This window comes from Microcebus murinus, chromosome 5 (assembly GCF_040939455.1).
Source record: "Microcebus murinus isolate Inina chromosome 5, M.murinus_Inina_mat1.0, whole genome shotgun sequence".
NCBI lineage: Eukaryota > Metazoa > Chordata > Mammalia > Primates > Cheirogaleidae > Microcebus > Microcebus murinus.
Window position 1 is genome coordinate 103,204,730 of NC_134108.1, and position 12,759 is coordinate 103,217,488.

General features: G+C 46.2%; 1 protein-coding gene across 2 annotated transcripts in view; it reads left to right on the forward strand.

Moving 5' to 3' along the window:
• LOC105869149 (triggering receptor expressed on myeloid cells 1) overlaps positions 1-12,759 on the forward strand; it is a 298,495-nt gene that overhangs the window by 283,150 nt on the left and 2,586 nt on the right. Inside the window, exons 2-4 of one of the 2 annotated variants that reach the window (XM_076003377.1) lie at positions 3,658-3,730; positions 7,564-7,926; positions 9,311-9,503. In XM_076003377.1, coding sequence (XP_075859492.1) covers positions 3,682-3,730; positions 7,564-7,926; positions 9,311-9,503 — 605 coding nt within the window. In that variant the 5' untranslated portion in view covers positions 3,658-3,681. Of the gene's footprint in view, positions 1-3,611; positions 3,731-7,563; positions 7,927-9,310; positions 9,504-12,759 lie in introns of those variants that run through there. The other variant, XM_012760797.3, reaches the window with a different exon arrangement.

Consider the following 12,759-nt stretch of genomic DNA (forward strand, 5'->3'; position numbering starts at 1 on the left):
CCTCTAGAATTCTAATAGTTTCACACCTAAGGTTCAAGTCTGTTACCCAGCATGAGTTGATTTTTGTGAGAAGTGAAAGGTGTGGGTCCTGCTTGAGTCTTCTACATGTGGCTATCCAGTTTTCCAAGCACCATTTATTGTATAAGGATTCTTTTCCCCAGTGTATGTTTTTGTCTGCTTTGGTGAAGATCAGATGGCTATATGAGGATGGTTTTATATCTGGGTTCTCTATTCTGTTCCACTGATCACTATCCCTGTTCTTGTGCCAGCCCCAAGCTGTTTTAATTGTCATAGCCTTGTAGTATAGTTTGAAGTCTGGTAAATTGATACCTTCCATTTTGTTTTTATTGCCTAGGATTGCTTTTGCTATACAGGTCTTATCTGGTTCCATATGAAGAGTAAAATTATTTTTTCTGTATCTTTGAAAAATGATGATGGCATTTTAATAGGGATTGCATTGACTCTGTAGGCCACTTTGGATAGTATAGACATTTTAACAAAGTTGATTCTACACACTCACGAGCATGGTATGGTCTTCCACCTGTTTACATCTTCTGCTATTTCCTTCTTCTGTGTTTCATAGTTCTCCCTGTAGAGGTCTTTTACCTCCTTAGTTAAATATATTCCTAGGTAATTTATTTTCTTTCTTACTATTTTGAAGGGAATCGAGTCTTTAATTTGGTTCTCACTTTGACTGTTGCTGGCGTATATCAATGCCTCTGTATTGATTTTGTATCCTGAGACTTTACTGAATTCATTTATCAATTCAAGAATTTTCTATGTACAGGATCATGTCACTTGTGAATATAGATGGTTTTCTTTCTTCCTTTCTAATCTGATGCCTTTAATTTTATTTTCTTGCCTATTTTCCCTGGTTAGAATCTCCAGTAAAATGTTGAACATTATACATGATGTTAGTTATAGGTTTTTTATGGATGTCCTTTATCAAGTTGAGAAAATTCCTTTCTTGTCCTCGTTTGTTGAGTGCTTTTATCATAAGAGTGTTGAATTTTGTCAAATGCTTTTTCTGCATCTGTTGAGATGATTATGTGTTTTTTTCCTCTGTATACTATTATTATGGTGTCTGACATTGATTAATTTTCATATGTTGAATCAATGCTGCATTCTGGGTATAAACCCTACTTGGTCATGGTGTATAATTCTTTTTATATGTTGTTGTATTCAATTTGTTAGTGTTTTGTTGAGGATTTTTGTGTCTGTATTTATAAGGGATATTGATCAGTAGTTTTTTTTTTCTTGTGACGTTTTCGCCTGATTTGGTTATTATGGTAACAAGGTTGCTCATATTTAATTGTATACACGCTTTCAGAGTAGGTGAAAGGCTGATGCAGCTGCTGTCAGCAAGCTTGACAAAGGTTCCCATCCCATGATTGGGGTGCTTGTTTACTGATTGTGTGAGGGAGCTGGTTATTCATTCAGTTGTCCCTTTGATGAACACTTCTCTACCCTGGTCTGAGCAGGGGTTCTGAAACTCTACTTCCCTTGGCTAGCTGGTTCCCTGCCATCCTCTGTCAACAGGGGCTATTTGATGGGAGGCCTTAAGAGATAATAGCTTGTTGGGAGAAGTTTGTTTGAGAATTTCAAATACTGGATAGGTCATTGATTTCCCCAGGAAAATAAGGGGATGGTGATTAGAGAGTACAGGCATGCACCGCATAATGGTGTTTCACTCAACAACAGACCACATACAGGAGGGTGGACCCATGAGATTATAATACTGTATTGTTACTGTACCTTTTCTGTGTTTAGATACCCAAATACCACCGTGTTGCATTCACCTACAGTATTCAGGGTAGTAAATGCTGTGTAGGTCTGTAGCCTAGGAGTGATAGGCTATATCGCGTAGCCTAGGAATGTAGCAGGCGGTACCCTCTAGGTTGGGGAAGTACACACCATGGTGTTCCCATGGCAACAAAACTGCCTAACGACTCATTTCTCAGAACATATCCCCATCTTGAAGCTGCGCAAGACTGTATTCGCATTCTGTTAGCCTCAAGCACACAAAGTGCCCAAACTATTGGAGAAAGACTGTGTTCTCATTTAAATGCAGGTGCTGTGTGTCCTTATGACAGTGTGTAAGTCAAGTCAGCTTCTGGTGATATTCAAGTCTAATTAGAAATCCTTCTTGGACTATTTAATTAAAAGTTTCCTCTTAATCTTCCAGGAACTTAACCCTCACCACAAAGGGTATGTGAAGACACAAAAATGGAGAAAGTGTGTGGAATAGCCATTATGTACGTGTTGTAAGAAAAGGGTTTTGTTTACTTAAGTACATTGTGTTCATCTGACTCACGGCTATGAAATCATGGAGGTTCCTCTCCGAGTCAGAAAATTGCAAAATCAGTTTGCATAAACTTCTAGGGTCAAATTGTTCATGACACCTCATCTCACTCTTGGCATTTGTTACTCAGAGAAGAAATATGAGTCCTTCTTACATCAATTCCTTTGAAGGAATCAAGTCGTATTTTTTCCTGTTTGTTTAGCAGCAGGAGTCTATTTAAATTTTAAAAAATTTCACCTAACAACTTCACAGTCTTGGTCTCACTTCATGAATTTTTTCCTTGCCTACGTTGAACTCCTTCAACCTCCAATTTTAGGTTTCTTCTCAGATCTAGAAAGTGTTTTTTAAAAATATACTTTTAAATCTTTGTTTATGATCCACCATTCCATTTTATATCTTAACGACATCTCTTATTTGCAGGTTGGGTTTCTATGATTTGTGCTCCCACAAATTTCTGAGCTCTTTAAAATATCCATTCATTCCGCATTTGGGAGTATTTCTGAAGTGAGTCCTTTCCATTATTGATTCGATTTTGGTGCTATCAAATCTGCCTTTTGTTGCTTCTTGTATGGGGTCTGCTTTCCCTTCTTTCTGTCTTTTCTTTTTTACTTCTTTCTCTTTCCTTCTTTCTTCATTGCCCCTAACCCTGCTTCCTTTTTTTTTTTTTTTTGAAATCTAAGTCTATTCTTGTTTAATGGAAGCAATATCCTCTCAAATCGTTTCTGGGGTCACCTACATCCCTCTGAGCTCTCAGGCCATGTCTGTGACAATGCTGAGGGCAGGTGCAAGGTGTGGCCGGCTGGTGATGAAGAGGAGGTGGCCTTGAGTCAGCAGAAGCCAAGAGAAACGGTGGGGGCGAGCAGCCCAGCACGTAGAAATAACACGTGTGTTAGGTACAGCCGCGCTGAGCACTTTACACAGAGAGCTTGTTTAATCCTCACAAAAACCCTGAAAGCGAGACAGAATTATCCCAACCTGTCCCTCCACGGGCCGGACACTCTTCACTATCCTGATCTGGATGAGAACGGGCGGATCTCAGGAGAGCCGAGGGCCCTCTGTTCCTCCTGATAGTAATAACTTACTGCTACTTACACGAAAGCATTATTCTCGATAAGCGATTGTAAGGTTTGTAATCTTCATCAGTCCCAGAGAAAGGAAACTGGAGTTCACAGAAGCTTAACTGGAACTCGAGCCCTGGTCTCTCGGTTCCTGCGCTGACGTCTGGGGCCAGAACCACTCGTGATGAAACAGAACATCAGTGCCTCCCAGGAATGGCCTCATATCCTGTTGTGCAACTTTCCAGAGCCTGTAGGTCAGAGTGGCGTCTTGTAGCTGTCCCAGGAGCCCGCGGCGGCAGTTGGAGTTGATGCCCAGGAAGGATGAGGACGGTCTGGCTCCTGGGGCTGCTGTGGGCGCTCCTGGTCTCAGGTAAGGCAAGGAAGGGGCGTAAGCAGGGGAGGCCTCAGGGGGTCCTTTTTGTTTTGAAGCTCCAGAGCATGTAGCCATCCAAGAAGTAGCGATGGCAGATGGGGCTGCTGTACCCAAGCCTAGCAGAATCAGGAGGATGTCCAGGGCCTGAGCACAGAAGCGAAAACAGGGATGAGTTAGGGAAGCAAGATGTCTGTATACTTTGATGTTGTCAGAGACATGCAAAGCCCTGGACAGAATTAGGATAAAGTAAATCTAACTTTGGCATGATATAAAATAATTTTATTCGATGCTGATTTTTTCCCCTTATATTCTATCATGATGCTTTTGACATTGACTGTCTGTCCAATCCAAAAGACATAATTTATTTAACAACTATTTCCCAGTAGCCTGCTATGGGCCAGCAGATATGCTACAGCTGAGGACACAGATGTGAACGGAGAGGCCTGGCGCCCTGGTTGGTGGAGGGCGGCACCCCAGCTCTCCATTGCATGCTGGGGCCGAGGGCACTGCTGTTCAGGCTTAGCAGGGCTGGTCCATCCCCCAGCCCTTACTTTTCTCCTCTTATAATCTGCACAGATCACACCTGCCTTAACAACAGGAGCATTTGGGACTTTGGTCACTCCTCCTCCTACCCCTTATGAATAACAGAGGGAAAATGTTGACATGAGCTGAAAGCAAGGTTTGCTGTGGGAAGACATGAAAGATCAGGAAGAGGGTCTTCCTGGGACCCACTCCTCTGGGCAAAGTTATGGACAACTGCCTTCCAGAGCTTGACCACAAACCTTGCTTTGGGTGTCCTTGGAGCTGGGTGATAATCTGGGTGGGGAGGTGGGAATTCGGTTCTCATGAACCAGTGTGTTTTGTGTTTTTCTGAAGGAGAACTGGGAGACGGCAGAGGGTTGAAGGATGTGGAATTGTGCGAGAGATAACCAGTGGTCTATATCTCATTATGCCCTGTGGGAGTATATTACCCTAAAATCTCCTTCCAGATACCTACGCGAGCTTGGGCCAGGACTGCTCCAATTCCTATTTGACAGCCTCGTTGGGCAACGTAGCCCAGTGCTTTATAGCAGACTCTGGAATCAGCCTCCTCACGTTTGTACCCTGGCTCCACTACTTAACTACTGTGAGACTTTGGGCAAATGCCTTAACCTGTCTGTGCCTCAGTTTCATTATCTATAAAATGGGAAGAATAATGGTTTTAACCTTTTAAATTGTAAAGATTAAATAAGATTGTTTTTTTCCAAAGTACATAGCACATAATATTCAATAGATAGAATTTGTTATCCTTTTTATTAACATATTATAAGGAGTTTCCTTCTTGTAATGGTGCATAGATAGCACTTCAGCCTTCATTGCATACTGTCTCCTTTCACAAGAGATTAGGCAAATTTGTAAGCACACTCAGTCACCTGTCACTTCCCCCTCTTCTGGGGAGCTGGCAAATAATGGAGATTTCTCTGTGATATTAATTTAAGAGGTTAGGGCTTTGGTGGTGGAAACTTGAGGATAGAATCTCTGTGACTTTCGCAGAGCCCAGCACCGTGCCTGGCACAGAGAAGACAGTCAGCCACAGACGGATGGATGAGTGAACAAACAAGGGAACCAGACTTGGCTTAGGGCCCCCTCGGCCTCTGCTCGCCTGTCTCTCGGAGGGGAATTCCTGACCGGAGTTCATGGGAACTGTCCAGGAGGCTTGTTTGCAAGGTTTCCTTAGAAACTGAAGTCTGGCCCCAGAAGAATCAGCCTTCAAGCCTGGCTTCACCTTCAAAATGCTCATGAGTCCCTGAGTTGGGTCTTCCCATAGTCAGGCAGAGCTGTTTGCTTATCCTGGGTGGGCATGCAGGGCTTCCACCAAAGGGGCAGCCCTTGGCATTTTTCACTAGCACATAAGGATTACAGTGTGTGTATGTATTATTATTATTTTTTGAGACAGAGTCTTGCTTTGTTGCCCAGGCTAGAGTGAGTGCCTCGGCATCAGCCTAGCTCACAGCAACCTCAAACTCCTGGGCTCAAGCAATCCTTCTGCCTCAGCCTCCCGAGTAGCTGGGACTACAGGCATGCGGCACCATGCCCAGCTAATTTTTTCTATATATATTAGTTGGCCAATTATTTTCTTTCCATTTACAGTAGAGACTGGGTCTCGCTCTTGCTCAGGCAGGTTTCGAACTCCTGACCTCCGGCAACTTGCCCGCCTCAGCCTCCCAGAATGCTATGATTACAGGTGTGAGCCACCGTGCCCGGCCTCGTAGTAGTATTAATAACAGCAGCAGGTGTGGCAAACCTGCACCGCAGTTTGACTCAGAAAACTGTAGGTCAGACTGTTTAGCCCATTATTTGGGGTTCCATGCAGGAAGGTGTCCCAGGCTGGAATGGATAAGCCACATTCCCTCAGTAAACTTATAGAACCCTCTGTGTCCAGCTGTAACCACACACCTGGATCTTCTCCATCCCTCTCTGCTTGGCCACCCATCAGCAAGGCTCCAGAGAAGGCTCCAGAGAAGACTCCTGGACCAGAGAAGATCACTCCCAATTCTAGGTGGTTAATCTGGTTCAACCTCCAAGAGTGTGATTGAAACTATTGTCCCTGTGACCAGAGGTTCTCCAATGCGGCACTATTGACATTTTGGGTGGGGCAATTCTTTGTTGTGGGGGCTGCTCTGTGCACTGTAGGGTGCTTGGCAGCATCCTTGGCCTCCTCTGGATGCCAGTTGCATCCACCCCATCCCAGGTTATAACAACCAAAAATGTCCAGATATTGCCTAGTGTCCCCAGGGGGGCAAAAATTGTGCCCCCAATGGAGACCCACTGCCGTGACTCCTCGACATCAAAAACAGGAGGGAGCATTTCTAGGCTCAGGTACTAGGAAGTACAAGGGGTGCTGGGTTGGAGCACAGCTGAGTCTGTGACTCAGATAATGCTGTTAGCTTGTGCACACATGCTCATGCGTGTTCTCTCTGTCTGTCCCTGGCCTCATTCGCAGGTAGCCTATTTCCACATTGTAGAATGTTTCATATCTCACTGATCTATCAACCCCAGCAGGAATGAATATTTTTCTTTTTTTATTTTTTTAAAATATTTTTCTTAATAGCTATATAGGCTGAGGGAGGATTCTCCCTGATAGGTCCAGCCAAGTCATGTGCTCTTTCCTAAACCAATCAGCATGGCCAGGATGATGGGGGACTTTGATTGGCAGAGTCTGTGTCATGTGCCCACTGATGTGGACAGCCCCATCAGTGGAGCCGCAGAGGATGGCTGCCCTGAGAAAGAGGTGCTTTGCTTCCCAGTGAAGGTGGGAGGGAGGGCCGATATCACAGGCAGATGTCAGTGTCTACCATGCTCTCAGATGGCTTCCTCACCGTCTATCCAATGGTCTCTTTGCCCGGACATGGACACAGTTCCTCAAGCTGTCCTGAGGAGACACTCTGCTAGTACCATGTCTTTGCATTCACTTTTCATGGGGCTTTTCATAGAGGGCTTGCATTCACTTTTCATAGAGGGCTACACGGCCCTCTCCACAACCTTTCCCTTTCTTCATGCCCCCGCCACTCATGGTCTCAGCTAAAAATCTGCCTCCAGTCAGGCAATGTTTTTCCTCTCAAAATGATCATTTTATAAAATTTGATTAGCATGCACCATATGCAGTCTCACTCTTCTAGTCAAACAACTACCCGCCGCAGAAAGACCCGAGGTCTAGCGTGGGCTTGCGGGGAAAGTCGAACCTTCCCTGGAGGCCTCAAGGGCCTCGTCTGAAGCATGCGTGGTTGCATGAGAAAGACTGGTGGTTCCTCCCCTCCTCACAGAACCTAATTCTCTTTTCTTGCTAACAGAGCTCGGAGCTGCAGCTGAATCATCCGAGGCAGCAATAAAATATGTCCAGAGAGAGGGAGATTCCGTGGAATGGAGCTGTCCCTTCAGCTTCGGGAGACATGCCACCAGCAAGAAGGCTTTGCAGAGGCTGATAGACGGAGCGGAGCCGCTGACCATGGCGCGCATAGAGAAGCCTTCGGGGGAGCCCATTCAAGTCCAAACGGGGAGGATCACGCTAGAAGAAGTCCCCCATGATACCGTACTGAAAGTACGGATTACAAACCTTCAAGTAGAAGACTCGGGACTGTATCAGTGTGTGGCCTACGACCCTCCCGTAGACCCTGAACTCCTGGCGTTTCGTGTCCACCTGGTGGTGGCCAAGGGTGAGCGACGTGGGGGTGGGTGGGGAGAGGCGGGCCAGGCGAGGATGGGGTCGTGGTGGTAGCGCCCGCAGAGCTGGGGCTTGGATTCCTAGCAGCCTGTCTTCCTCCTGGAAGCTCCGTGTCTCTCATCTGAGGTCCTCGAGAAGCATTTGGTCTAATAGCAAGTAGGGGCTGCTATATATGACATTCCCTTTGGGTAGCAGTGCCTAATTTGGGGTGCTGTTGTAGTACAATTGGGGTACAATTAAGGTGAACAGCAAATGTGGGATAATTTAGTCTCATTCCTTAGGTCTCCACTTAGAATCCCCGTCCTTGGGAAGCCTCCTGCGACCCACCGTGCCCCTCCCACAGATGCATTTGGTGGCCTGTCTGTGTGCTTCTAAGGCAGTGCTCTTCAGACCTTGCCATGGGCACGTGCCACCTGGGGACCTTCTTTCAAAGGCAGACTCTGGCTGAATAGGTACAGAGGGGACCCAAGAATCTGCATTTCTAATGAGCTCCCCAGTGATGCCGGTGCTGCTGGTGCTGCTGGTCCTTGTGGCCCCCATTTGGGGGTTGAATCTCTAGAGCTCATTTTGTGTCCTTTTGTGCACAACATCAACTCACTGGATAGCAGAGACCGGTTTGCTTACCTGTCTCCCCCATTCATCTCAGAGCTGCTTGAGAGGAGGACCAGCGCCTTTCTGAGCCCTCTATCCTTAGCACATGATGTAGTTTCTGGCACGTAGCAGGCCCTTGGTAGTTGCTGAATTAAGGAATAACGTATGGAAGACAGGCCAAAGGGAGATGGGTTCAAGTTCCCAGCGTCAGGGCAATGCTAAGCCTAAGAAAGACAAGGTACATATACAATATGTAAATAAAAGATAATTTGTGAAGCAACACGCCACACCTACAGGTGAATGAAAGGCAGAGTAAATGATACAGGGTAGAGTGATCAGGGAATTATTCTTGGAGAAGGTGGGGGCATGTGGATTGGTGAGGAGTAGCAGGCAAGTGCAGTTCCAACAATATTAGTAGCCTGAAAATTCCTTTCTTCTTCCCTCCTACCTCCCTCCTTCCCTGCCTCCCTTTTTCCTTTCCTTCTTCCTGTCTCCGACTGAGGTGGATCCAACAGCATTTCTTTGGTTTTAGCAAAAGAAAACCTTGTTTTTTGGCCATGTGCATTTCCCTTCTCAGCTCTATTTACCTTTCCACCTACCCATCCATCCACTCATCCCTCCATCCACCCATTCACCCCTTCCTCATCCATCCATCCATCCATCCATCCATCCATCCATCCATCCAACCATCCATCCACCTACTTACCAACAATACATCCATACAATCATCCACTTATCTATCCATCCGTCCATCCTCCTAATGTGACTTCATGCAAATCCTCTAGGTATTACTGCCTCCGACAAGAATCCTACTGAGATCTTGCCTGAGACTACCAGAGTTCCTCCTACTACCATCGAGGCCTTGACCCCGCCATATACCAGCTCCAGCACCATCACCCAAGCTCCATTCCGTTCCACTACTGTCATCTCCACTCCTGGCCCTGGAGTCACCCTTCAAAATGTGACAAATGTCACCAGGTATGGTTTCCAGGCCTCTGGGTCCCTGGATTGGACATTGAGCCCTTTGCTCCCTACTCCATGTGCTGAGAGGATGCGGGTGGGGGGCTGGGGAGGGTGGGGCACGAGCAGGCTTGAGTCACCTCAGTGGGGGTAGAAATGTCCGGGGGAAGGAAGAGGTGGTGACGGAGTGAGGGGAGGCTCTCCGCAAGGCTGTCATTCTCCTCAGGTCCGCCTCCCGGTTTCCTTGAACACCACAGTAGTGGCATGCTTCCCAAATTCCAAGGGACCTTACCCAGCCCCAGGGGCTAATGGGTAGTGGTGAACGCACTCTGAGTGGGGCCCTGCATTCCAGTGTCAGCCAGACTGTGTGAACTTGGGCGCGTCAGGAGCCCTCTCTGGCGTCAGTTCCCCTGTCGGTTCAGCAGGGATGCTAGAAAGCCAGAGCTGGGTGAGACGATCTAGCCACCGGCTCTCAGAATAGCTACCTGTTAGGATTATCCGGAGGATTTGTTTTCGCTTTGCTTTCTTTTTTTCTTTCTTTTTTTCTTAACACTGATGCATGTGCCCTGTCACAGATCAACAGAATCAGAATTTCTAGAGGTAAGGCCTGTTAGCATTTTTTATAAGCTCTTCAGGAGATTTCCAATGTACAGGCAAAGGTAAGAAACACTAATGTAGCATCAGGCGCCCCTGCAGCTATTATTAAATGTTGATTTATCTTAGAATGGGTTTATCATTAAATACTGAATTAACAGGGAAAGAAATATTCTTCCACATTCCCACTTATCTAACATGTATTTTTCCTCCATATTCTTTTCTAGTTTTATTCATGTTTATACATATTTTAACATGGCAGCAATTCTGATCATAAACACTTCCATTATTTTCCGTGCTACAATTTATTCTCTGATGCTGCTAGCTAGTCTTCATAAATATAATTTTAATGGATGAATACTTTTCTATCAGTTGGAAGAGCCATAACTTACATAATCATTTGTCAGTTCTGAGACACTGATATTTGTTTTGATTTTTTTTATAGTATCAATAACTTTGAGATGACCTCACTCTTGCAGATGTCTTCTTTTAAATTGTTTATCCAGACATAATTCCCAGAGAAGAATTTGAACATTGATATTATCCTGCACACATATAGCATAGTTCAAGGGTCTTCCAACAGATTGGACACAGTTTATGGTGTGAGCCATGAAGTGTAAGTGAAGCAGACTCACTGTAGACTTGCTGATAACACAAAGTTAGTTTTTTAAACATATTCCTGCTAAAATGGATGAGAAGTGGTACCTGCCTTAATTTTTCTATGAATGTGGGGTCCTGCTTCCTGTGAGTAGAGGCAGTGCCTTTTTTTCCTTGTATCATTTCACCAACACCTAAGTGCCTGGTACAGACTCAGTGCTCAGTAGGTCTTTGTGGGATAAATCAAATGAAAGATCTGGTCAGTGTCAACATTTTTCTTTTCTCACTACTTTCATTTTCCAATACGTAAGTTGAGAGTACATAATCTTTGCCTGTATTTCCGCTAGAGAAATACACGTTATCCGTTAATAGATCACGTTTTCCGTTAACGTGATCTATTAAAAATACCATCCAACATCCAATTTTTCTGGCAGTGAGAGTCCAGTCAGGAAAGCGGAAGCCCCTGCAGCTGTTTGAAAAAGAAGGAACTTAGTGCAAGAAGTTGCTTTTCCAGGCGCTAGAAGTGGTGAGCCCCCAACCTGGGGACAGTGAGGCACTGCAGAGACAGCCATGATCACCCTGGCTCAAGCTGGGTTCCCCAGAAGCAGGCCACGGGAAAAAAGTCTTGCTAAAATGCTTTGAACAAAATCTCCCACAAAGCCATTGAGGAAGGGGGCTGGGAAGGGAAGGAAGCCGAGCAAATGGGTCATAACCAAGGCAGGTCTCACCGGGGTAGCTTTGCCTCAGTCTTGCAAGGGAGCTCTGGGGACCACGGGTCACCTTTAGAGCTGCACGGGGCAGGGAGCTGGAGTACCAACACTCCCTCACCCATGGTGATTTCTTAAAGGGCAGTTCTAACCAACACCAGGGACACACAGATGCCCAGACTTCTCAGGGCATTGGTGGCCCATGTGCAGTCTCTGAAGGTGACGCGGAAGGCAGTCTGCTGGAAATGGTAGAAGGCTGTGAGGGGACAGTGCCGACGCTGGCAGGAGAGACGTGGGGAGGAGATGGGGTTAGCTGAGCCCAGAAACCCGACCTGCCGGCTGCAAGACTCCAATCAGGCCAGACGGGAGGCCGGTCAGAGCACTGCAACAATGTTGCAAAGAGAGACACCCGTCTGGTATCTGGCCACTGCCGACAGTCGCTGACCTTGACCGGGCAGCCTTGGGAATGCAGCCCCCTGTGCTACAGGGTGGGCCCCACTGCCAGGGGTGAACTTCAGGCAAATGGACAGTTTTCTGCTTTCTGTCAGCATACTGTCGTTTCCCTCTTTGCTAGTTTGTGCATTCGGTTTTAAGTTTTGTGTAGGCTGGTGTGTTGAATTTAAACTGATTGCTTTGCTTTGTTTTTTAATGCACTTGATTCTATTTCCTTGTGACCTTCCCTATGATTTTTTTTTTTTTTTTGCCATTTCATTTAAAACTTTAGTCCATGGGGAAGATTTTTTGCTGCATGGTATAAATTTTAGAAAAGATTTCTTCTCATCATGTGGCTCTCCAGACACTGCAAGACTATTTGCTAAACAATCCTCACTTTACCTACTGGGTCCTGGATTTCCTTACATGTTAAATCCTCGTATAACATTAGCTGTATATCTGGCCTTCTGTTTGTTCCACTGCACCTGTTCCCCCGTTTTTCCCCGTGTCTGTCACGCAGAGTCCTTCGTGTTCTCACCTGAGTCTGCGTCCGCTGACCGCACAGGCTCTGTTCCCTCACTCGTTTGCGGCTCTTTCTTATGATCCCTATTGATGTTCACCCAGAACCCTTAGAATGAATTTACTGCAATCTATAAAAATTCACGACGGGGTTTTCAGTACGGTTGGATTCTTCTGGGTTTAAAGATGAGGAAACTGAGGCCGAAGAGGTGAGGTGACTATCCCAGGAGGTGGGTCCACGTCACACAGGAGGACGTCGGGGCTGATCAGCTCGCCCTCCATCCCGGGCCTTTCCTGGGCGTGGGTCCTGTGCTGTCTGCTGAACATATTTCTCGTCAGTGGGAGCGGAGGCACGGGGTCAGACGGTGTGGGGAGGGTGCTGGAAGAAGCTGAGCGGGTAGGACGAGGACATGCAGGCCTTGTGC